Here is a 23,705-nt window from a genome sequence, read left to right on the forward strand (position 1 = left end):
CTGCTACAAACACTGGCAGTATGATCAGTGTGGAGCCGTGATTGTGACAGCATGAAAGCTACAGTGTGTGCATAAAAGGAACCAAATCACTTATGCTCAATTAACGTGGCCATGTTTCAGAGAGATCACCAAGCCATGGCTAAAAGCACGCTTGTGTATAATTACCTTGCTATTTTCTCTTTGATTTGTGTAAAACGGGTTATTGTTGTTATTGAAGAAAAAGCAGTTGCAGTAGACTATGAATTGTAAAGAATTCACCGTTAGTATTATCAATGGTAACCTATTAGTGTAAGTCACTATTAAACTGTGAAGCAATGGAAAGTACAAAACATTGTGATGGAAGACTGCTCAGCTTTGAATATGTTAAATCCAGCCTAATAGGAATAGGTTTTGATGATACAGCAATAAATCCAAAGTTCATTTAAAGGTTAAGTGAACAATTACCACAGAAATTTCTTTCTGGATGTCCAAGAGGAGCACAACGTTACCAGAACTAGGATTTGGAGCCGGTAGTTCTGGCAAGGGATTCAAGCATCTCTTTTTTGGGACTGCTGAATGTGACAAAACAGACTCTTACTCTTCATAGGTAAGGTTTCTCTAGTACGGCTGGGAGAGGAATGGGTCAGGTTCTTCCACATTTGCAATGAATTATGTGTGCTGTGGTTTCACCCCAGCCAGCAGCCGAGACTCCATAATTCCCATTCTAGCCACTGTAAAGAAAGTTAACTCTACCCCAGCCAAAACCAGCACATTGTGTGATGTGTAGTCTTTAATCTTTGTTTGCAGGGTAATCTGAATATCCATTCACCCTAACTGAATATATATGTATAATTAAGTTGGCGTTGAGGCAGAAATTAGATTTTGGAATTCCAAGTATCTGGCATTAGCACACATCCCAGCTGGGTTGTGCTGTGGCATGGAGAAAACGTAATGTCTTTGCTTTTTTTCCCCTACTGGTCACTTTGCATTCTCTTCTGCTAGTCAAGCTTTAGTCATTGCCTGGATTTCCTCTACATGGAGCCGGAATTTCACTCTGGATTCGTCAGCTACAGTATGTCTTGTCAGATGCACATGATGCACTGGCTTTCCTCCCACCACAGAATGGAATCCAGGTGGTGTTTCTGCAAGAGGATAGTCCCTGTGCCACTCCAAGGGGCCATAGGGTTGATGGGTACTGGGAAGTCTGAGCTTTCTCCACTTGCCTCCTTGTGAAGTTTACTGTGAGAGTTTCATCCCTTTATACATGGTCTTGAGGCTGTTCTTTACCTAGAAGTGCACATAAACCTCTCTTCCTGAGTTACCCGTGCTGGAAAAACTGCATGGGGTTACTCAGTGTGGCTTCCCAAAATATGTGTGTCTGAACCTTCCAAGAGCAATCAGCCCTCCACTCACATCAGATTCCTCCTTTGCTTTTAATAATGGCAGTCAGACGAGTAGGGGTTTCACTAACAGCCTGATGAAGGAATTGTTAATGCTTAAAAAAATCAATTTACCTCCATTTAATATTTCGCTTCCTCTGTGCTACCAGTGATGCTAGCTGAGGCAGTGGCTATGACTGTGTCTATGTTAGGATAGAAGTAAAAAAAAAAAAAAAAATTAACTGGTAGATTATCATACATTTGAGGTAGACAAAGGTGTGTAACTTGGGTATCCACTGAAAAAAAAGCTTCTGTGTATCAACACTGAAATTCGGTCTATATGTGTTTTTTGTTATAGATGGAATTGGACTGTCTACAAATATAAGTGCTTGCTACAAAATTATTCTGCTGAATAATGCTCCAATTCGTTTGCTGTTCCCTGCCCCCCTGAAACTCTGCATGCATATCTGCTTAAAATCAGCAACAAGTGTAGCTAGTAATGAAATAATTCAAATTTAGTTTATTTTGTTTCATGATGCACAAATATAAAGTCATTTAAGTGTGACTGATTTTATTCATCCACAGTAGTTGCTCATCTGAAATGCTATTGAAATTCAGTAATTGGAGCTCTGAAATACAGTATTTGACAGATGGTGTGGGTGGTTGTGCCATTTCCATGATAAATCTACGTACAAATATAACCATGAGGAAGTTGTGTTCATTCCTTGACTACAGGAACATATAGATGGAAAAAGTGACAAACATGACATATGTGTCTTGCTTCTTCATTTGCCTCCTGTAATGATTTGAATTCTTAAACTAGTGCAAGAGGGAGGCTTCTTTTACTTATCTGAAAAGGAGTTGCTAAAATATTCCTTCAGTAGCCTTCCTTTTCTTACATTTCCTTTGAAGCTTTTCCTATAGTGAATTACTTTTATAATGTCTTCAAGCATCAGTTAGAAAGCATTGCTCATTTTAGATGAAAACAAGATCGATCTTCTCTAAGATACATTTACTGTTAAAAGAAAATGTTGGAGGCTGGAGAGACGGACAGTCCTGTTGCCCCAGGGCTTACTGTTGAAACTTAGAGATGGTAAAATGGTATAAATAAAAAATATACTGCATTATCCAGTTTGAATATTCTTTTTTATTCTCTTTGTGTTTTAACAGAAATCACAGATGCTGGTACTAGAGGAACCCAAGATACAATTAAGGGTGTGAAAAGAAAAAAGATTGTGTCTGAAAACCATCTTAAAAAAATACCAAAATCGCCTTTGAGGAGCCCTGCTGAAGCCAAGGTTAAGCAAAATGTAGACCCTTCACCGCTGAAAGCTCTTCCGGATGCCTCTGAACATGCCACAGCACAGGGTCACCTGCCTGTGCAAAATGGAAATCAATGTACCAAACAAAATGGGGGAGCACTTAGTGGTGAGATAAGTGTTGAAACAACCAAATCTGAGACATCAATGCAGACAAAGCTTTCATTGACACATCAATCCTTAGATTTGTGTAAACAGGCAGCGGGGGATACTGATGCAAACCAACTGAACTCAGCAGAGAGGAAGCCTCCCTCAAACTCCTCATCAAGTAATACAAAGACTGACAGTAATGAATGTATTAATTTTGTTGATTGCAGTACATCATCCCCATGTACTCGTACTGCATTCGATGTCTTACTAAAAGCTATGGAGCCTGAACTGAACACCTTAGCACAAGAGTGCCCCCCTTATGGGATGCAAATAGAGAAACTGAGACCAAATAAAACTGTAAGCACCTCTTCTAGTCTCACGTCCAATACAATAAGTGTCCAAAATCAGTCTGCTTTGTCACAGCAGGAGTTTGCAGCTGGACCTCACTATTACCCATGTACACTGAATAATGTGCATGTAGCAACAACGGCCAAAACTGGACAAGCACAAGGCCAATCAGTTTCTCATTCACAAGACCTTATTACTAAAACCAGTCAGCAAAATCACCAGGTTGTTATGTGTCCAAGTTTAACTAGGTCTCTGGTGCAACAGCAGAGTCAAGAAAACCCCAAGCTCCAGAAGATCTACAGCATAGCAGTAACTTCGTCTGTCGTTCACACCTCATCTTCCACTGTAACTCAGGTTTTTTCTCAAAACCCCTTAGTAGCTAGTTCATCTTCACCATTGTCAATTAACACATCGAGTTCAACACACTTGTCTATAGGTCCCATGTATAATTCAGCCCAGATAGCATCAGTTGTAAACCATGGTGTAGAACAAATATGTAGCCTCTTGAAAGACCAGAAGCCTAAAAAGCTAGGGAAGTACGTCTGTGAGTATTGCAATCGGGCCTGTGCCAAGCCCAGTGTTCTCCAAAAGCACATCCGATCCCATACTGGAGAGCGACCGTATCCTTGTGTGACGTGTGGGTTTTCATTTAAAACCAAAAGCAATCTCTACAAGCACAAAAAATCTCATGCACATACTGTCAAACTTGGACTTGTCCCACAACCAGATTCAGGTGGCCTCTTCTTATCTCATGACTCAGATAAAGCACTTAGCATTCATTCAGATGTGGAAGAAAGTGGTGAAAGTGAAGATGAAGGCACTGCAGATGAAAGACAAGATGATCAAGAGCTGGAACCTGCACAATTAGTGAAAGTCATTTCAAGTGCAGAAACATTGCAGAAAGGAAGCCCTATTCCATTAAGCAGCCCAGACTGTATACAAGGTGACTCTTCGTTACATGATGCAGAACCTCAAGTAAGGGCAGCTTTACCAAAAGTAGTAGTTCATCCTGTAAATGTTTCTCCATTGAGGGCCGATAGCCCAAAAGTGACAGAGCCAGCACCTGAGCTTGCTGCTGCACAGAGAAAAGGAGATTCTAAAGTCACAACTCTTCAGTCAAATTTAACACATACAGCCTCATTCAAGGAGAATGACATAAAGCAGCATCAGAAAGTAGAGGCAGGCCTGTTAGAGGAACAGCCAGGTTCTACAGGAGGACCAGTGCATGCTCAGCTCCAGAGACAACAGGCAACTGATGGTTCTCAAGATCAGCAAGGAAAATGTCTTTTGAGCCCTAGAAGTTTGGGTAGTACTGATTCCGGTTATTTCTCTCGTTCTGAAAGCGCCGATCAAACAATGAGCCCTCCAGCTCCTTTTGTAAGAGGATTGTTGACGTCTGAGAAAGATCCAAATAAAAATCTTCCCTGTGTACCACGAGCAAGTGGCGTGGTAGCATCGGTGGTACAAACTGTTTGTGCTGAAAAAAATCTTATTCTCTCTGGCCAAATGCGACCTCCCTTGGCAACAAAAACTCTTGAGGAGCGTATCTCAAAGTTAATTTCTGATAATGAAGCTGTTGTGGATGACAAACAGTTAGATAGTGTGAAACCAAGAAGAACATCTCTTTCAAGAAGAGGAAGCATAGATTCACCAAAATCCTACATATTTAAGGATTCTTTCCAGTTTGATTTAAAGCCTATGGGAAGAAGAACTAGCTCAAGCTCTGATATACCAAAGTCTCCTTTCACACCCACTGAGAAATCAAAGCAAGTTTTTCTTCTTTCTGTACCATCCCTCGACTGTTTACCTATAACACGAAGTAATTCCATGCCTACCACCAGTTACTCAGCAGTACCTCCTAATGTAATACCTCCCTCTCATCCCCTTCGAGGAAGCCAGTCATTTGATGATAAAATTGGCTCTTTATACGATGACGTTTTTGTGTCAGGACCTGCTACTCCACTGAACCAAAGCGGACATCCTCGGACCCTGGTTAGACAGGCAGCAATAGAAGATTCTTCTACTGGTGAAAGCCAAGGTTTTGGACCAGTGAGATCTGTAGAAGAAAGTTATCTGGGGTGTAATTTATCAAATGAATCCTTATTGCAAAGGAGCAAATCCCTGGCACAGGGATCGAATTTAGAAAAAACAAAGAAGTCCCCTCAGGTGCGAGGAACAATGTTTGAATGTGAAACCTGCAGGAACAGATATAGAAAACTGGAAAATTTTGAAAATCATAAGAAATTTTATTGTTCAGAGTTGCATGGACCTAAAACTAAAGCAGCAGTCCGAGAGCCTGAGCACAAAACTGCTCCAAACAGTACACAGCCTCAAATTCTACACTACAGAGTCACAACATCAACTGGTGTCTGGGAGCAGACACCCCAGATAAGGAAAAGAAGGAAAATGAAAAGTGTTGGTGATGATGATGACCCACAGCAAAATGATACAAGCATACCATCAAAGAACACAGAAGGCCAAAGCAAGCCAGCAAATTCTTCCAGTCTGTCAAAACACAGTGCAACTGTGGTAGGATCACAACAACCAAGCAAACTTCTGCTTCAGAATTCCCAAATTCAGCTTGTGGCTCGTGGCACAGATCAGACTACTGAGCCAAAGATGGCTCCACTCATTGAAAAGCAGGCAAGTTCAGCTGTGCAAGAAAAGGTGGAGTTGAAAAGGCAAGGGACTGGCATTTCAGTAATACAGCACACCAATTCACTGAGCAGAAACAGCTCATTTGAGAAATCAGAGTCATTCGAAAGAGTATCACCAGTTTCTTCTCAAGAGCCCAACAAGGCTGCAAAGCGCCTCTCTTCGAATACAGTTGTAATCCAAGAAGACAGACACTCTCATCTGAGCACTCCCCAGCATCACCAACCCTTGTCGTCAGAACCGCCTAGAGGGGAGGTTCAGGAAAGCCAATTAGTTTCTAATGAGAGAAGTGTGCCACCTCAGCCATCAAGACTTGTTCGCCAGCATAACATCCAGGTTCCTGAAATACTGGTCACAGAAGAACCAGACAGAGACCAAGAAAACCCATGCAGCGACCCAGAAAAGACAGAAAGGTTTAACTGGCCACAACGCAGTGAAACGCTGTCAAAATTGCCAACAGAAAAGCTTCCACCAAAGAAGAAGAGAATTCGCTTGGCTGAAATGGAACATTCATCTGCTGAATCAAGCATTGACTCCACACTTTCCAGAAGCCTAAGTCGGGAGAGTAGCTTGTCTCATGCCTCCAGTTTCTCAACTTCACTTGATAAAGATGAAACTTTGAAGGCTGAGAACCCTTCCAAAGCAGAGCCTGTTGGAGCCTCAGAGCAAATCAGCTGCACACAGCCCTCGATGGAGGTGGTGGACTACAGGAGTAAGTCTTTTGACTGTGGAAGCATGTCTCCATCAAAACCTGTCCCACTCATAGAGGTAGCCACTCCAAAAGTATCATCTGCAAATGGAGCTGCTGGACACGTGCCTCTGCTAGAAAGGAGGAGGGGGCCTTTTATAAGACAAATATCTTTAAATATTGCTCCAGAAAATCAACAGCCTCAAGTGAAATCGACTTCTTCATTGCAGGCAGCTCATGCCACAGATGTGCCCACAGTGCCATTGCACAGGCTGCAGACCTCTGGCAAATCCTCGGTGGAGTTTCCTTCAAATACTCAGCATTCACAGGCTAACTCCAGGCCTCATTCAGCAATTCAGAATTGTAATCCTGTTAGCCTGTCTTCAGCTCAACAGCCTTTAGATCACATGTTGAATAATCAAGGCCAGCCATCCTTGACTCATCAGCCTTCCCAGCCATCTACTAAAACATCAGCCCAAGGGGAGCAAGCAAGCAAAGCAAGCAAGCAAGCAAACTCGCTTTCTTGTCATCCTGATGAAAAAAAGGACTGTTTTGCTCCAAAGTATCAACTTCAAGTTAAAACATTACATATAGGTCAACCTTACTCTTCTAAATTGCTGAAAAATACTTTATCAACTCAGACTGGTCCAAGTCAAGTTGTAGTGGACCAGAATGCATCCTCCTTTGAAGTGCAGACAAAGCTCTTGGACACATCTAATCCATACTCTGTGCCTCCTCTAAAGCAAATTGTTCCTAATAACTGCAGCAGTCAGATACATCAGATTCCTCCTTTTGTGGTTCCCGTCCGTATTCAGAGCAGTATGCCATCCTATGGCTTCGCAACTGTTACACCCCTGCCTCACATTTTAGTGACCCAGGATCAGGGAAATCAGTCCATCTGCAAAACAAATGTTGGGACAGTGCCAACTCTTGAAGGCAAAACTCAGCTGCCAAAATCTCACAAAAATCATCAGAGGACTTTGCCAAATTCATTTGAATTTGAAAATTCACCACCAGAAAGTGGAACCAGAAACTCACCTTTGTCAAGTTCTTCAAATATCATTCAGAAAGTGCCAGTTAGCGGACTCTTCCCTCAACCAGAAGTTACAGCTTCAAGTAAACGAATGCTTTCCCCAGCAAACAGTTTAGATATTGCCATGGAAAAACAGCAAAAACGTGTTAAAGATGAGAGTGGAGCTGCTTGTATGACAGATGCTAGACCATCGCATTCACTGAACATTAGATCTAATGACCCTACTAGTAAGCAAAAGAAACCAGTTCTGGTAAGACAGGTTTGCACCACAGAGCCTCTTGAAAATCACCTCTTGGATCCTGATGATGTAACACAGAATGAAAAAAGCAGCAAGGCCAGTACTTCAGATCTTCCTGACCATCAATCATCTGACACTGGGGTTTCAGAAACCCTAAAGAAGTCACCAGAATCTGAAGACCTTAAGTCTTCCACATCACCGGTGTTTGTAGTTAGGAAACCTTCTGAATTGTCTCCAGTCAATAGCCAGAGTTCTCTTCTCAAGGCTGTAAGCAGCAGCCAAGAGAGAAGGTCCCCAAGTAACAGTAATGAGAGCAACCACATCAGCAGCCCGGGCCAAGCAAAGCCTGTAGCAACACTGGCTGTGATGAATGCAGGAGAAATGCAGAGATTGTCGTTTCCAAGCCTCAAGACCACAACGAATTTCACCTGGTGTTACCTCATGAAGAGAAAACCGTTGCATCTGCTGCAAAATGATCAAAAAATCTCTGCCTATTCTACATGGACCATTAGTCCCAATAACCCAAATCCACTCGGCTTGTCAACAAAGGTAGCTCTCTCCCTCCTCAATTCCAAACAAAAAGTTGAAAAACCACTGTACACTCTGGCAAGAACTACACACCCCAGATCTGATGTATTGGTCTATTCAAGCAAGTGGAAGAACAGCTTGACCAAGGTACTTATGCTATGTTTGATGTATGCTGATCATTTACAGAGGATTTGCTTTGGAAATTATGCTGCTTCATATTTTAGAGAATGTAATATGCCTGAGACATACCATATATATGCTTATTTATTCTAATTATGCTGGATCAAACTGCTAAAAAGATCTTAAGTAATTCAATTAAGAAACCTGTACATAAGAATTTATCCGTTTTTTATGGAAATTAGTTCCTGGGTTTAAATCTGTGTACTGAGTGTTTATTGTGGCAGAAATGTGTTTGGCTATTTTTTTGCCTTGCAAAGGGTAAAACAAAATAAGTCTGATAAAATACTTTTTAAAACACTTTTAACTTAAATTAATTTAAGATCATAATTGCATATTGTGCCTTAAAAGTCAGCAGGTATTTTGTGCTTACAAAAGAGTGCTCAGCTTGAACAGGTGTCCATGGATACACCATGAAAACAGTTTTCACCATCGCTGATCATCTAATTCTGAGAGGAACAGTATGCCATTTCCCTTTCTCCCACCTAGGTTAATCAGTGGTGTGAAATAATGACAAAAATAGAGACATTTTAAACAAAACTGCCACTGCCATAAAACCACTGACAACTTCTTGGATTGGTATGGCTCCAAAGGTAACATTAAGTCTTGTGCTGAGGAATGTAGTCCAGGCAAAGGTTGTGACCCATGTGAAAAATCACATCATTCCAGAGCCCAGAGTGGCAGAGCAAAATAGTCTCTTGTTACTTCCTTAGCTGTCTCAGGGCTGCACAGATGTGATCAGGACTTTACTTGCTGGACAGTTTTCTTATGGACAGGACCAAAGCTGTTCTGGTTTGGACTGGATTTGATGTTCCTTAGTGATTGAAATGCCTGTGTGTGTGGGTGAAGGTGGCTGTTAGCCCCGCATTATGGCAGCAGGTGTCTGTGTCTCTGTAATAGACCCAGTAGTGGGTTTTATTGTCCCATCTACTGAAGTTGTAAAGCTCTCTGAAGCGTGCAGCACGGTTTCACACTTTTCCTTCCTCTGTGCTGCAAATGCCATGTCAAACACATTGGAGCTGGCAAAAACAGGGCATTAGCCCAGACCTCCCTTTCTCCATGATCCTTCAGGGTGTGGAAATGGTTTGGCACGGGGCTAAAAGCGACTGTAACTTGTGCTACTGCCATCAGCAAAACGTCACAGACATTGGAATTCGGGGTCCATAGGGCAGCAGTCACTCTAGAGGAGACATGCCACAGCCTTGGGAAAAGACCCCTATTTGTGTGGGTGTTGAGGGACAGAAACTGCTGCTGTCAGAGATCACCCTGGAATGTTTTTGTGTCTGCTAAATGTTTTGCTAAGATATAACATTGTCAGTGGGGAGAAAGCAATAGGAAGAGAAACTGTGTGATAGGAAGAGGTAGTTTCAGAATTACAGGGTGAGTTGTGAAGGTGTGCTGAAACCTTTAAGGCCAAAAGGGCAGTGGAGTTAAACCTGGTCCTCCTGAAATCTCTGGGAGACTTGCTAACATTTATACTGGAATTCAAAACGTTATCCATAATGTTTCATGCAGAAAATGCATACAGGCTGCTGATTCTGTTTTAGTGCTGTAGCTGAATTGAATGGTTGGTTCCATGCTAGTGTGCTGCCTTGGCTTAAACTCTTACTACCTTTTTTATTTCAGCCTTCTTCCTCATACATTTCATGAGATGTTGCACTTAAATAGTGCTAAATTAAAAAAGAAAAAGAAAAGAAAATGGAAACAAATGTTTAGCTTTTTTCATTGTATGTAGTTGAGCAAGTCTTTCTAAGGCAAGTCTCACATCCTTGTGTCATTGAGTCATGTTTGTTTTATTTTTAAAGAACAGTCTATCAGAAGAAATTCTGTGATAGCAAAGCAATTGCATGACTCTTGAAAAACAGATTTTCTCTACAAACAAATTCTGTTTTGAATACAAATAATGGATAATAATATTTAAAAAAAATATTTTGACAGCAGCCTTTTAAAACACTCCAGGAGTGCTTAAATTCTGTAATAGGCAGCTGTCAGGTACATTTACAGTGCTTCTGCCGCAAAAGAAACACAGTTACTAATCTTTCTTCAGTCTTTCTTGCTGAAGTTTTGAATGAAGCACATGAGCATGATGGAAATGAAGAGTTCTTAAGCTCTGCTTGAACTGATTTACAGGCTTTGCTCAGAGCCATTACTAAGGAAGAAAGTGCAGCAAAAAAAAGAACCAATTAAAGTTTAATTGGCACCTCAGATTGTATAAGCAAGGTGTACCATGGCAGAAGTTAAAAATTTCAAAGACCTGATAGGTATTTCTATCTAATACTTCCAGAGTTTGTCTGCTTTCCCTTCTAATGATTTAGGCAGCAGGATTTCAGCTGCTTTCCAGAATGCTGCTGCTGCTGCTGCTGTTACAATATACCTCTGTATTAGCAGTCTCCAGTTAGACCTGGTAATGGAGTAGCTGATGCCAACTCGGAAACTTCCTCACAGGAGCCATGCTTAAAAAAAACCCAAAACCTGAAATTCCTCTGCTCAGGCCCAGTAATTCCACCGGGCTTTTTTTGTTGGAGACTGAGGATGGAAAACATTGGAGATCATTTTGGAAATTAATATTCCATTAAGAAAAAAAACAACCAAAAAACCCAGCACAAACAAAGCCAACAAAGAAAATAGCAAATAATTCTAAAAAAAATGTGGTTGATTTCCTGCTTAGAAGCTTGGCAGGGTCCTGAGTTCCTTGGGGAGCCATGGTTTAGATTGCAGGTCTTGGGGGTTGTGTTTGCTCAAGTGGTTTGCACATTTTAACCCTGACCTGACAGAGAGCTTTAAGTGCTACTACAGTCCAATTTACAAATAATAATAAAATTGCAGTACTGTTATGTCTCACCTTCTCTCACAGCTGTAGCCCTTTCCAGAGTCATTTGGTGTATTCTGCTCATGGGGCTGTAACTGCTGATCTTCTCACCGAGATAAAGCAACTTGCTGAACTGTTCTGGGTTTGCCCCCAGAACTAAACCATGTTTACTGACACCTCGTGCTGCTGCATAACCGCTACTAATCACTGTCACAAAAAAAGGCAGTTCTTTCAACAATAGGTGCCATGGGAAAGGAAGATACACGTGGACAAAATGCAAACAAAAAGGAACCCTGGGACTTTGTTTGCTCTTCACAATTCACTGCTCAGAGGCAATAGGTGAAGTTGCCATGTTCCAGTGATTCAGAAAACAAACCACAAAATGTTATTGTGAAAGAAGCTCCTGGAATGAGTGCAGCATGTTAAAATGTAACAGGAGGTTTCACCTGCGTGGAAAAGCCTTATTTTATCTCCCTGCTCTTTTTATTTTATTCCATTTATTATTATTTTCACCTGTTTTCCTCGCTTGAATTCACTGGTGTTATATCAGGAGTTCTTTCTCAAGCCTCCACATTGATCTTGGCTCTTCTCCCTGAAGTGAATCAGTCGTTTGTGCAATATTCCAGGGTGATGGTTTTTGAGCAAGGATAGGCTGAAGAATGGAAAGTTTCTCCTAACTGTGGAAGGCTTTCCTTTCTTGGATGATGTGCCACAACAGTCCAGCTCACCACTGGAAAGTAGTTAAATTCAGAAGATTTTTATGTGTAAACTAGTAAAAGTTTAAAGATATTAAAAACATTTTTCCCAAGTCGCTGTGTGCCAGTGGGAAAAATGTTTAATGAATATTCTAATCTGAAGTTTATAACTTTGATGATTCAGGCTGCAAGCATGTTTTTTTTCCAAAGGATGTTGTAAAATACCAGAAGTATCTATTGAACTCCGGTCTCTGGGCAGCCCTAAGAGCAATTTTTTCTCCATTTTATACCAGTAATTGAGGACAGTGGAGTTAAATTGGAGCAAAATGAGTAAAGTAGAAATGAATCATGGTCCTTGTCTCTATGGGAGTAGAGAGACAAGACTGTGTTAGAAATGGAAGGCAGAGTAATCATAGAGAGGAACATTTTACAGCACTGCTGTTTTTCTGCCCTTTCCACCAGTTCATGTGGGGCTTGGGGGGATTTCAAGTGAGGTACATTAAAGGGTTTCCACACAAAAAACCTGTGCTCCTTAGAGACCAGCCACTCTTTAAAATGTACAGAGGGCCCAAGTCATCTTCATCATCAATGTGAAAATTTTCAGAAAAAGCTAAACAGACTGCTTTTTTTATTATCAGTGAGCATTTTTCTAGATTTCTGTGACAGAAACTCAGTGTTTCTGTTACTCTGATATCAGTATTTTGCATGTCCAAGGCACTGAAATAATTTCCTAAAGTAGCAAATAACCCGTAAACTAAAGTACAGCAGAGGAGGTAAACAATTTTAAGTCCTAAGTTGGGCTGTCTTACGTCTGTACATAAACACATGTTTAAAAACAAAAAGGGTAGTGGGAGCATCAGAGGTATTTGGTTTTGTGGTAGTTTTTGCATTCTGAGTGCTTTTGTGAATATACAACTTATTATAACAGTTTCATCATAGTTTGGATAACAATGTGGGTCTAATACTTCTGAAATCTTTCTTTTTCCTTTGTCTTTTCACTACTGAAAATTAAATCTGGAAAAAAAAATAATTAGTATATAGGATTGAAAGATCAGGCACTTAAAGATTGCATTATTTCAGCTGCTGGAAGTATTTATGTGGTTTTGGTTTATTGTGTGTATTCTGTATTTTTCACAGCTCTCTTCCTGTTAAACTACAAATGTCACCTTGTTATTCTTTGTTTGCAGTGGAAACAAAAGCAGTTCATGTGCCAAGTAGTGTAGAGAAACTGCAGAATAGCTCAGTTGCGATTATTGGAGCAGGCTTCACTTCTGATATTTCTCATCCAGAACATCATCTCTTTTCACCTTGTATGACTGCTGTTAAAAAATGCAGGGTGAAATTTCTTTCTTCCTACACACAGGCAGAGTTGTCGTGCGTGCTTTGGTAGAAGTGCTCAGGCATTTGAAAATGCAGCCCGAATCAATCCAGAGGGCCGTATGAGGGCGTACGGGTTGGGGTAGTGCTTGTGCATGTGCAGGTTCCTGGGGATTTCAATTGAATAGGAAGATGCTTTTCCTCTGATCTCTGTTAATTCCTTATCATGTGGGAATTAGAAACGAAGGCGGTGTCTGAGGCTGCATGAAGGACAATGGGCAAGGGCCGGGTGCCAGAATGATGTCACCCTTCAATGTATGTAACACCCAGCATAACTGATCAGTCATTTTAAGCCAGCCAGTGAAGTCACTCCTCTTGCCAAGAATTCACAAGCTTACAGCATTAAATTTTATAATGAGTGAAAAACATAAGGCCAGACTTCTTTTTTCTCTCATCATTTTATTCACTTATCAATATGAGCAAATGAGGTAAACGTGCCAGCTATGTGGGTAGAGCAGTTTATAAATATAGCAGTAATAATTGCTGGCTAATTGGATCATTCCTTCATTGTTGCCCATTTTATAGATCTCCTAGACTTGGAAGGAGTAGATTTTAATTGGCAAATGTTGGGGGAACTCATCCTCCTTAAAACAAACAAAAAAAAGTTCCTTGACTAATAATCAGGGAAAATGAAGAAATATAATCTTGTTCTGTTAGACAACTGTATGCTTTTTCTTGTCATTTGGTCTGGCAGTAGGAATTTAAGTGTGGAGTCTTGCTTTGGAATAGTTCTGGAACCCCTGTTAATAACCTCACAAAATTGGGAACAGTCAGTCTCCAGAGCAAAACATCTGCAGTTCCTTAAAAATATTAGCACTCAGAAATGTTACCTGTTAATAACCTCTCTAGGTACCCCTCATTCCCACCCTGCTCCTCTCTGCTGTGCCATGGGAAGGCAGCTCCTCCCAGCCATGAGGCATTGCTGTGTCTTGGGTCAGCAGGCAGGCTGGTCCAGCTGCTGCTGTTCAGGAAGCACTTCGGTCTGATTGTACACATCTTTCTCTGAAGGCTATTTGTGAGCTAAAAAGCATCACCTTCCCCTTCCCAGAACAAGGAAATGGCATGTCCTACTGCAGACTCAAAGCGTTCCTGGTTTCCTACAGGGCCATCATCTCTGTATAGATTTAGCAGTCTGCGAACAGGCAACGCGTAGTAGAAGTTTAGCAGAGTAGTAGAGAAGAATTAGCAAAAGATATTTTTTGCTTCATGTATCTTAACAGTTTTAAAAATCAGTTATTAGAATTGTGGCTTTTATGATGCTTTTATTCACCATAACTTGAATGTTTGAATACCATATGAAAAACACTAATTTTAATGATAAGCATATCTCATTTTCTTTCAGCGAGCGTTAAATAGGAAAAAATTGACTCCAACTGAATTCAGCAATAAGGAAAACTCTGAATCAAGTACTGAGCACGATAAAGAAAACTCCTTTATCAAAACTATACCAAGAAGAGTTAAAATATTTGATGGAGGGCAAGTATTGTACTTTGTATTCTAGATATCATTGGGAAGATATTTTTTCCTAGATTCTAGACTTTGCAGAGATGTTGCTTCCTGATTGATTTATTTTAAACAACAGTTCCCATATTGTGGTCTGTGGATGTTGGTTTATGTTTCCAAGAAAAATGGAAAGTCATCAGTAGCATGGAGCCATGAGAGTTATGAGAAGGGGTAATAAAATAAAGAATAGTAGGCAGTGCGATTCATTTTTTTTCCAAGGAACGAGCATTACTCAGTGCTAAAGGCAGCTAGATACAGCCAGAGATGTAAATTCTGTTCCTGTGTTTCTCTTACATGATAAATAATACCTATCTGCAGCAAGGTTGTATAACTGTAGCTGGAGAGGATATAGTCCAGAGCCTAAGCAGCAGCCTGTGGTGCAGTGTCTGTCTGGCAGCTTGCTGTGCATACACAGGCTGGAGAACTCTGATTTGAAAAGTGCCATGGAAATATTTACTGAGAGCCCTCCTCCCTGCACCGTAGTACTTTAAATCTGTTGCCTGGTATGAATAACAGTTGCTTTAGCCACAGTGTTGCACAATGTATAACATCTTATAAAACAGATTTTTTAATAGAGAAGTGCCAGTGACACCTGTAAAATTTTGTAGCACAAATAGTGCATATTTGATTATTCCTGTAATTGGTGGTCAGCTGTTGGGCTTTGGTTACTGGTTCCCAGTTTGAATCTAGTCTAGGCCAGCAGTTAAGCCATTACCAGCTGCTTAGGTAAAACACTGCTGTGTCTCTGCTCAGATCCAGACATTGCAGGGACCAGGTCACAAAAGCTAAGCACAACCTTTGGCATCCTTGAGTGGAAATATGAAGGGTGTAATTGAATCTGAATGACTTTTTCCATCTAGAGACAGTCGCCATAGGCTGAGTCCAGAGGACATTGATAGGGAATTTTAAGTGTTTCCCATCATCATAACTAATGTTGTTCCTTTTCTGCATCCAAGGCAGAACCTCAAAGATGCTCTTTTAAAGCTTCCTCCTGATGCTCAAACCTGCTTCCAAGAACTGACACCTTTAAAAAGTATGTTCCTATGTTGCAAAGAGGAAATTTGAAATCTTTAAATGCTTAGTATCAACAGTACCTTTATTAAAAAAGATGAGCTGCTATTCCTAAACCACTCTATGACTCCCTAGTGAAAAATATAGATATGAATTTAACAAATACATGCAGGAGTGAGCAGAAAAAGAGCGTGATTCGTTCTGTCAGTCGTTGTTTTTCATGTAATGTGTTATTTTTAAAATTCTGGTAGATGAGGGTTTCTAGCTGGAATCATTTCCCCATTACGACTGATTGCCTTGCTCTTATGGTACTGTTACTAGGTACAAGTCCAATGAAGACTATGTGTATGTGAGAGGGAGAGGGAGAGGGAAGTATATCTGTGAGGAATGTGGAATACGTTGCAAGAAGCCCAGCATGCTGAAGAAGCACATTCGCACACATACCGATGTCCGTCCTTACCACTGCAATTACTGCAACTTTTCATTCAAAACTAAAGGTAAGGCCACTTCACTGGGAATGTTTTTCCCTCTTTTTCTTTCTACTTTAAAGTAGAATTCTTTTCTTCTCACAATTGGCTGTTTGTGAGCTAAAGAGGTTGCCTCTCTGTGGAGCTTTATTGTCTAATGCTTCAAATACTTGTAATTTCTTATTTCCTGCTTTTCCTTTGTCTTCTGTATATTTATTCAGATAATCACATCTTCGTATGAATGAACTGTCTGGCGTGCCACAGTGGGTGAGAAATTGGAGTGGAAGAGGGAAATCATGGGAGTATTATGAAAGTTAGGTGAAGACAAGTGAGGTGGTTAGCTGCTTATCCTAGATAGAGATGGGACACAGAATTTTAAGTCACTTACAGTGTCATTTGGAGGTAGGAGATGGACATATATTGTACTCATACTGGCACTCAACCAATTGCTCTAGGAAAGAAATTGGCCTCTAATAAATTACTATATTGAAATTTTTTTTTTTACTCTTGAAAGGTAAAGGTTCACTTTCCACTTGACCTTCTAAGACCCAGAGTTGGACCTCTACTTTTTAAAGCCTGTTTACACCTTTAGATACTTAAATGCATCCTAGTTTAAGCAGGCAGTATATTAAACAGTGGTACATCCAGGACTCAAGTGAAACAGACAGGAGAAGTTCACAGTGAAAATACTTTCAACAAATAATTCTAAGCAGTCAAATTTTCCTTGGCTTTGAGCATCATTTAGCAACAATCCCCCCCCAGCTGTAACCTCAGGAACATTTGTGTTTTTAGTGGGTTCGAGACTACTCAGCAGTTGGGTGGAAAACTTCCAAGATAAGCCAGTGCTGCACAAAGTGGGATGAATAAACTTCAGATGTGTCAAAACTCATCACTGCATCCTGACAGGCTGGGTCATCATATTGCCTTTACAATTAAATGCTGGAGTGCAAACCCAGCAAATTCTGATTATGATTTTTTGCAGAGGAGGGGTGCTGGCCAAGTTTGAGTAATTAAGTTCTGCCCCTGTAAAGTTCTCCCTGGTTAGAGTGGTAGCAGATAACTTGTATTCACATCCTCTTCTGCATTTGCCATGCATGGCTCTTGCCATTAGTGCTGGCAGAGTCAGGTCACACAGTTGGGTGTTTGATGTTTGGTAAGCCACCCTTCATGACAGGACAGCTTCATGAAGTGTGCAAAACTGGAAAAATTGCTATTTGTGAGTCAATATATTCACAAGAATTATTTCAACATTTGAGATGAGTTACCGTCTTCATTTCAAAGCAGAAATAAAGTACTCCATAGAAGAGCCACCATTACACTGTAATTTCTCCTGTTTAAATACCTCAAAGAAACATTTTTTGAGAAGTTTAAGTATGAAGTGAGCAGTTACTTCTAGTAACATGCATTTCATAAATATCCTCATTTACAGATCTGAGCCACTCTTAGCCATTTCTTGGTGATATTTACCATATTTTCTTTTTAAAGGAGAAGGGGAGAGCAGCCTGTGGGGCCTCTCAGCTACACATTCACTTTTGAGATTCAGATCAAGTGTGTCCATGCTCTCATTTTGAATAAGATTAACGTTTGCTTAAGTTGGCATTGAAAATGTTTACGCTAAAAATAGAATTCGTCAAATACTGAAAGAGCTGCAAGATACAAACCTCAGTTTCACGTGATAGTTTTCTGTCAACATGACTTTGAAGGCTGAATCACCCCTTTTCATACTTTGCCATAAACAAAGGAGGGATCTTTTACACCGGTACCAAATGCATCATCATCTAGAATTTCCATCCTCTTTATTTTATCTCAATAAAAAACTTCCTGAAATGTAGACAGAGAGCTGGTAGCATTTGGGGTGGTAAATCTGCCACAGCCCTTGACAGCTTGCATTGAGGGACAAGGTTCTAGCAAGTGTGAAATCAAATTATACGGTTGTTATAAATGTACCTGAAGAAGAGATGGACACGTGGAGTGTATATTTGTAGACATTTGTGTACTCGCAGAGCAGATAATTCTTTTAATTTTTTTTCTTAAGGAAATTTAACAAAGCATATGAAGTCAAAGGCACATAGCAAGAAGTGCATGGATTTGGGAGTCTCAGTAGGCTTAATAGATGACCAGGATGGAGAAGAAGAATTTGGTAAGAAATTAAGGTCTTCTTTCCTTACAGAATTATTGTGTCTATTTTGTCATCTCAGTTTCTTACCCTTTCTTTTCTAAAGCTTTTTAATTCTTGTACAGGAAAAAGATACAGAGATAAAAATCTTAAGAGCTAGTCCAAGGGAGCCAGAAAGACTGGAAAAACTTTCACTGAAAGAAATGACAAGCATATGCTAAGGATAAATTGCTGTTGAATTTTTCACGAAGTGTTATGCAGTTTAACTTTATCACTTTCACAGATAAATATGACAAGATTGAAAATACCAGAAAAACAGCTGTTTGCCTAGAAAAAATGCAGTCAAGTGTAGTGCTTCTTTGAAAATAGTTGTGCATGAAGTGGTCCAAGTTTTGGGATGCATATTTCATAGAAATTATATCACTAACATGCCACACAAATCACAAATATGTTGCTGAGTGCTTTTCAAGGAGGTTAATCATCTTCCAGCATAGAGTTCTGTCCTCCTTCACAAATAATTAGGATAAATCTGCAGATAGAGAACATACAGAAATTAAAAACATTATTCATCTTGACCTGTTCTACCTCTTCATTACTGATGAGAATGTTTTCAGAATGAATGCATTTGCTAATAATTGGAATTCTGCACTTCCCACATCCTGAGAAGATTCTGCTGAAGAGGAGATGAGATCAAGGACAGTCAAAGAGGGCCAAACCAGGTTCATGAGTGACTTGCTCAGCATGATAAGAAAGCTGCACCAGACCCAGTGAGATGGAGAACAGCACTGTGCATTAGGACTGTTTGGGATCTCGGCATGTTTAGTGCAGTGATGGCATTTTTTCCTTCCTCACATTCCTCTGTGGGGAGATGAGTTGTGTTCCCTTGCCTTGGTGGATTTTTCTCCTTCCACTGGAATAGTTTATTAGATTGTGGATGAGGCTTGGAGAAAAGAAAGCGGTGGGGGGTCTTTGTTTAAACAGTAAGGGGAAAGAAAGATGAATGCACTTGCTCCCATATGACAACCACTGGCGGAATAAGCAAATCATCTTGAATCTAATTCTAAATAATGCTGGGAATATGACTCAGATGCTGTGATTCAGTAGTGCACTAGGTAGAAAGAAACCTGCGTTTTTCCCTTTTTTGGCCTTCTTCAATATACTCCTTCTTCGTAAGCAAAAAACATGTCTCCTGTCGCAATTTGAGGTACCAGAAAAATAACGCAAAAGATAAGCAGCAGGACAAATTACTGTCTTTTTCTTACACAGGAACTATTTTTATTAATATTTTCAGTCTTTTCGTGACAGAGAAATTGTCACTTTTTAAAGCAATGTTCTGTAGCATTTGACATTTTTGTGAGTTTCATAAACTATGGCTGAACAGATATTTCCGTTTACTAGGGACTGAAAACATTTTATTGATAGATAAATTGATATTCCCAATTGTATGCATTAAAAATTGCATTTGTGGTTATAATGCAATGGGGGAAATGTAACAAATGCTAACTGAATTTTCAGTAACACGGGGTCGAAGAAAGCCACTTCAAACATTTGTTGAAAGAATGCTTTCCTTTGACTTCAGGACTATTCAAACGAGAAAGAGAGAGGCTTTCCCTTTTTACATATCATGTACAGGCATGTTTAACCATAGTATAAATATATTATATATTCCCTGAAATATGTTCTTTGCTCAGCACAGTAATTACTTAATCAATGAAATACTCTACTCTGGAAAAAAAAGCACAGACATTCTACGGGATTTGCTACATAATCCTTGAAATTCTTCATGGAATTTAATTTTATGGCTACAATGCCCTTTTTTTTTTCCCCCGAAATAGAGGAGGTAGCACTTCTTTAACTGGAACCCCAAATCAAAAAGCAACTTGGTGATAAAATCCCCACCTTCTTCAAAGGTTCTGGCTCAGGTACCCATAGCAAAACCAGCTGTGCAGCACAAAGCTCAGCCCTAGAGACCTATCCAAGAGGCAGGGTAATTAAACCCCTGATAGAGGTGTGTTTGCTGCAGGCAGACCAGTCCAGGCTCTCCAGTTGCTGCAGACTACAGGGCATTTACAATTATCCATGGAAATTCAGTGAGCAACTGTATGCTTCAAAAATGTGATTTCATCTGTCTGCTCGCCTGGCCAGCCATGAAGGTTTTTCTTCATGATAATTCAGAATCTTGCTTGTCAGCCTATTTTTAAGGCAGAATTAGGAGGGGGAAAAAAGTGCAGTGTATTGCTTATCTGGTTTTTGAAGTGTGATTCGGTTGCCCTCTCTGAAATCCTGAACATGCTAATTTTAGGCAGCATTTTAATCTGCTTCAGCCACCTCTTTGGCTGCCCTTTCCCCAGGGCAGTGCAGCAGAGCTCACACTGGGGCCAGCACCCCTCGTGCCAGGTCTGGGCTCCAGGGACAGCCCTGCCAGCAGCACGTCACCCCCAGAGGACAGCGTGATGGGCCGTGGGTATTGAGCTGCACTTGTGGTGTTGCATCTTTGGCCCTTCCACCCCTCTTCCCTCTGGCATGCTTCCACCCCTCTTCCCTCTGGCATGCATTGCTGGCATGGTTGTGCCACATATCCTTCATGTGTTTTAAAAAACGTCTTTAAATGCTGAAATTTTTGGGGTTTGGTTGTTAAAAATGTTCTGTCTCTTAGACAGTGGTGTCTACTCCCATCGCTTTCCTCAGCTGGAAGGCAACATGAGAAGCAGTAGAGAAAGGTGCAGAAAATCTGATAAGAAATAATTGTGACCTCAGAAAAAAAAATTTCTTCCTGAAGACTGTGTGAAATTGGCCTGTTTCTTGACCTGTAGAATGTCTGTCTGTCTATCTGTCTGTCTCCACCTAATTCATTATCTGAACATTTGGAATACTGATTATTCTTCTGGTAATAGAAATGTCTGCACCTTTGCTTAAAATAACTAAGCTGTATGTCTTCCACTAGAATTCCACTTTGAATTAGAGAATTTACCCAGAAATTTAAGAAAGCCACCAACCTTTTATTTATGAAGGATTTTGCTGGTTCCCGTCTTTTTTAGTTTTTTTTAAAGGCTGGGCAATCACAATTATTTGAATATACAATTTTTTAGATTCATATGAGGAGCCAGGTGTGACTGACAGCAGTACAGATTAAATGGATGCGAACTGAACCAGGAGTGCAAACTTGTGCACAGTCCTGGGCACAGGCAAAAACACACACACACACAGAGTCTGTTTTTTCAGTAATCTGAGAAGCTGAAATTTGTTGTGCTGTAGTGTCTCGGGAAAAAAGAAAGATGCTCTCTAGCTGTCTGAGACTGTATGTGATCAGAGCTTTTAACATAGCGTTCTTTGTATTTGGACTTGTCATCATTTGGGTATTAGTAAATACTTTCTGGCTTGGGTTTTTGTATTCAAAACCATTCCCTCATCCATTTATCTTTAATCTTCTGCTCTGTGGAATGTTCTTGTCACCAAAATACAGGGTTACAATGTGAGGAATGTTAATATCTGAATTAAATTGTCAGAGGAGGTGAACTGTTTAGTGTGACAGACTGCAACTGGGGAAATCCTCTTTGGCCATGCTCACACAACATTTTTCTATCCAGTCTTAAAAACAACAATAATTTGTGTTCAAATTAAAACAGTTACAAACTTTAAACTTGTAATAAGCTAATGTATGAATGGTATGGTATGTCTGAGTAAAATTGCACAAGAGAATTCCTTAATAATGAAATCAGTAGATGGGCAGAACATGTAAGTGGTTTCTGTGCAGAAATTTTATCCCAAAATATTCATTAGCAGTAAAAAGACCTAATTGTAAGTTTCAGATATGTATTTATAGATATCTACATACACACATACTAAAAAAACACTTTCATTTTCTGCAGTGTTATTACCACAGTTCTAAGTTAATTAGCTGTACGTTACTTACAGTAGATTTTAAGTGAGTTTCAATGGCTCTTCATTAGCTTAATCATGACACAGTCTGTGTTTTCACTGAATCTACATTTAAGAGGTGAAAATAAATTAAAATCTTTGCAGTAATAGCCCCCTTTTACGAACGGAATGAAAGTCTGGTTCTGTATAATTTACCATAATAATTTTTAAATATTTTTGTTAATATCAGTGTCATTCTTCAACTAGATTTACATTAGGCACACTGACATACATACATACATACCCACAGCCTGACATTAGACTACCTAGTGCTAGGTTTGATTTACAATATACGAGTTACTTGAAGGTTTAGGTGTAAATAATCCCTTTAAGCAGAAGTTGCTCTTACTTTTTGGTTAGTTTCACTTCATTATTTTCTGTGGTCTTAGGAGTGAAAGTCAAAAGCTCACAGATTTTCTTGTTCTCATTTCTGAGGAGCCCTGGTGATCACCAGTCTGAATTTAACCCAGTAGATGTCACTGTGAGTCCTGTTAGAAGGTGATGAGCAGTGGACAGTAGCTGAAGCAAGACTGAAATCAGCCTTGAAATAATTAAAGCCTATGAACAGACTTAGAATGGCAGGAGGACAGCAGATCCTAACAGGGTACAGATGCTAACATTGTTTAACAATATCTTGTTTACCCCTCTTAAAATTTGTGTGCATGGTTGTGGAAAGATCTATTGCAACTCTAATACCATGGATGAAAGGCAAGTGTAAGTTGTAATTGTTTAGAAGAATGCAGTGAATTGATAACATATAGACCTCACTTTCAATTTATGATCATATAATGACATGCTGAAAAATACTTCTGCCTTTCTTTCCATAGTCTACATTTTTTCTTGAGTTTGATGGAGAATATATAGAATATAGAATGGATGCTTTATTTTAACTGCTTTTATGTAAATGCTAATCCATAACTGAAGATACTTCTAGAACTTGAGGCAATAAACACTGCTTTGTATTATTCAGGTGTTAAAAGGCAATAAATGTAATAAATTTAAATTTAGATGCTAATAGATAGTGAATAGATACTTAGTAAGCTATGTCTTTAATCTGCATAAGTAGACCTAATGGCAGTCATATAGTTACCTACATAAATGCACATTTGCTTAGGAATCTGTAAAACTGAGCAGTCCGGACTTGTATTTTCAAGCCATTCTTGTCTTCCTGCCAGTGAAAGAATGAAAATGAACACTTTGCTTTTTATGTCACAATCTACTTAAATATGGTTAATTGTAACTGAATGTGACTAAGTTATAAGCTGTTGAGCTTTATCACTGGATTTGGTACAGAAATTGCTAAGTCTCTGACAGCTCCTCAGTAAGTCAGGTTGTGTGGCAATGATACTGCAACTAAAACTAAAAGCTGTAAGTT

At 39.9% G+C, this 23,705-nt stretch overlaps 1 protein-coding gene across 1 annotated transcript in view; it reads left to right on the plus strand.

Moving 5' to 3' along the window:
- The window catches only part of HIVEP1 (human immunodeficiency virus type I enhancer binding protein 1), a 71,412-nt gene that overhangs the window by 36,921 nt on the left and 10,786 nt on the right, over nt 1-23,705 (plus strand). Inside the window, 4 exon segments of the mRNA XM_008630925.2 lie at nt 2,529-8,404; nt 14,658-14,791; nt 16,151-16,326; nt 18,332-18,436. Of these exon segments, the coding sequence (XP_008629147.2) occupies nt 2,529-8,404; nt 14,658-14,791; nt 16,151-16,326; nt 18,332-18,436 (6,291 nt within the window).

The sequence above is a fragment of the Corvus brachyrhynchos genome, unplaced genomic scaffold (genome assembly GCF_000691975.1).
Source record: "Corvus brachyrhynchos isolate BGI_N302 unplaced genomic scaffold, ASM69197v1 scaffold43, whole genome shotgun sequence".
NCBI lineage: Eukaryota > Metazoa > Chordata > Aves > Passeriformes > Corvidae > Corvus > Corvus brachyrhynchos.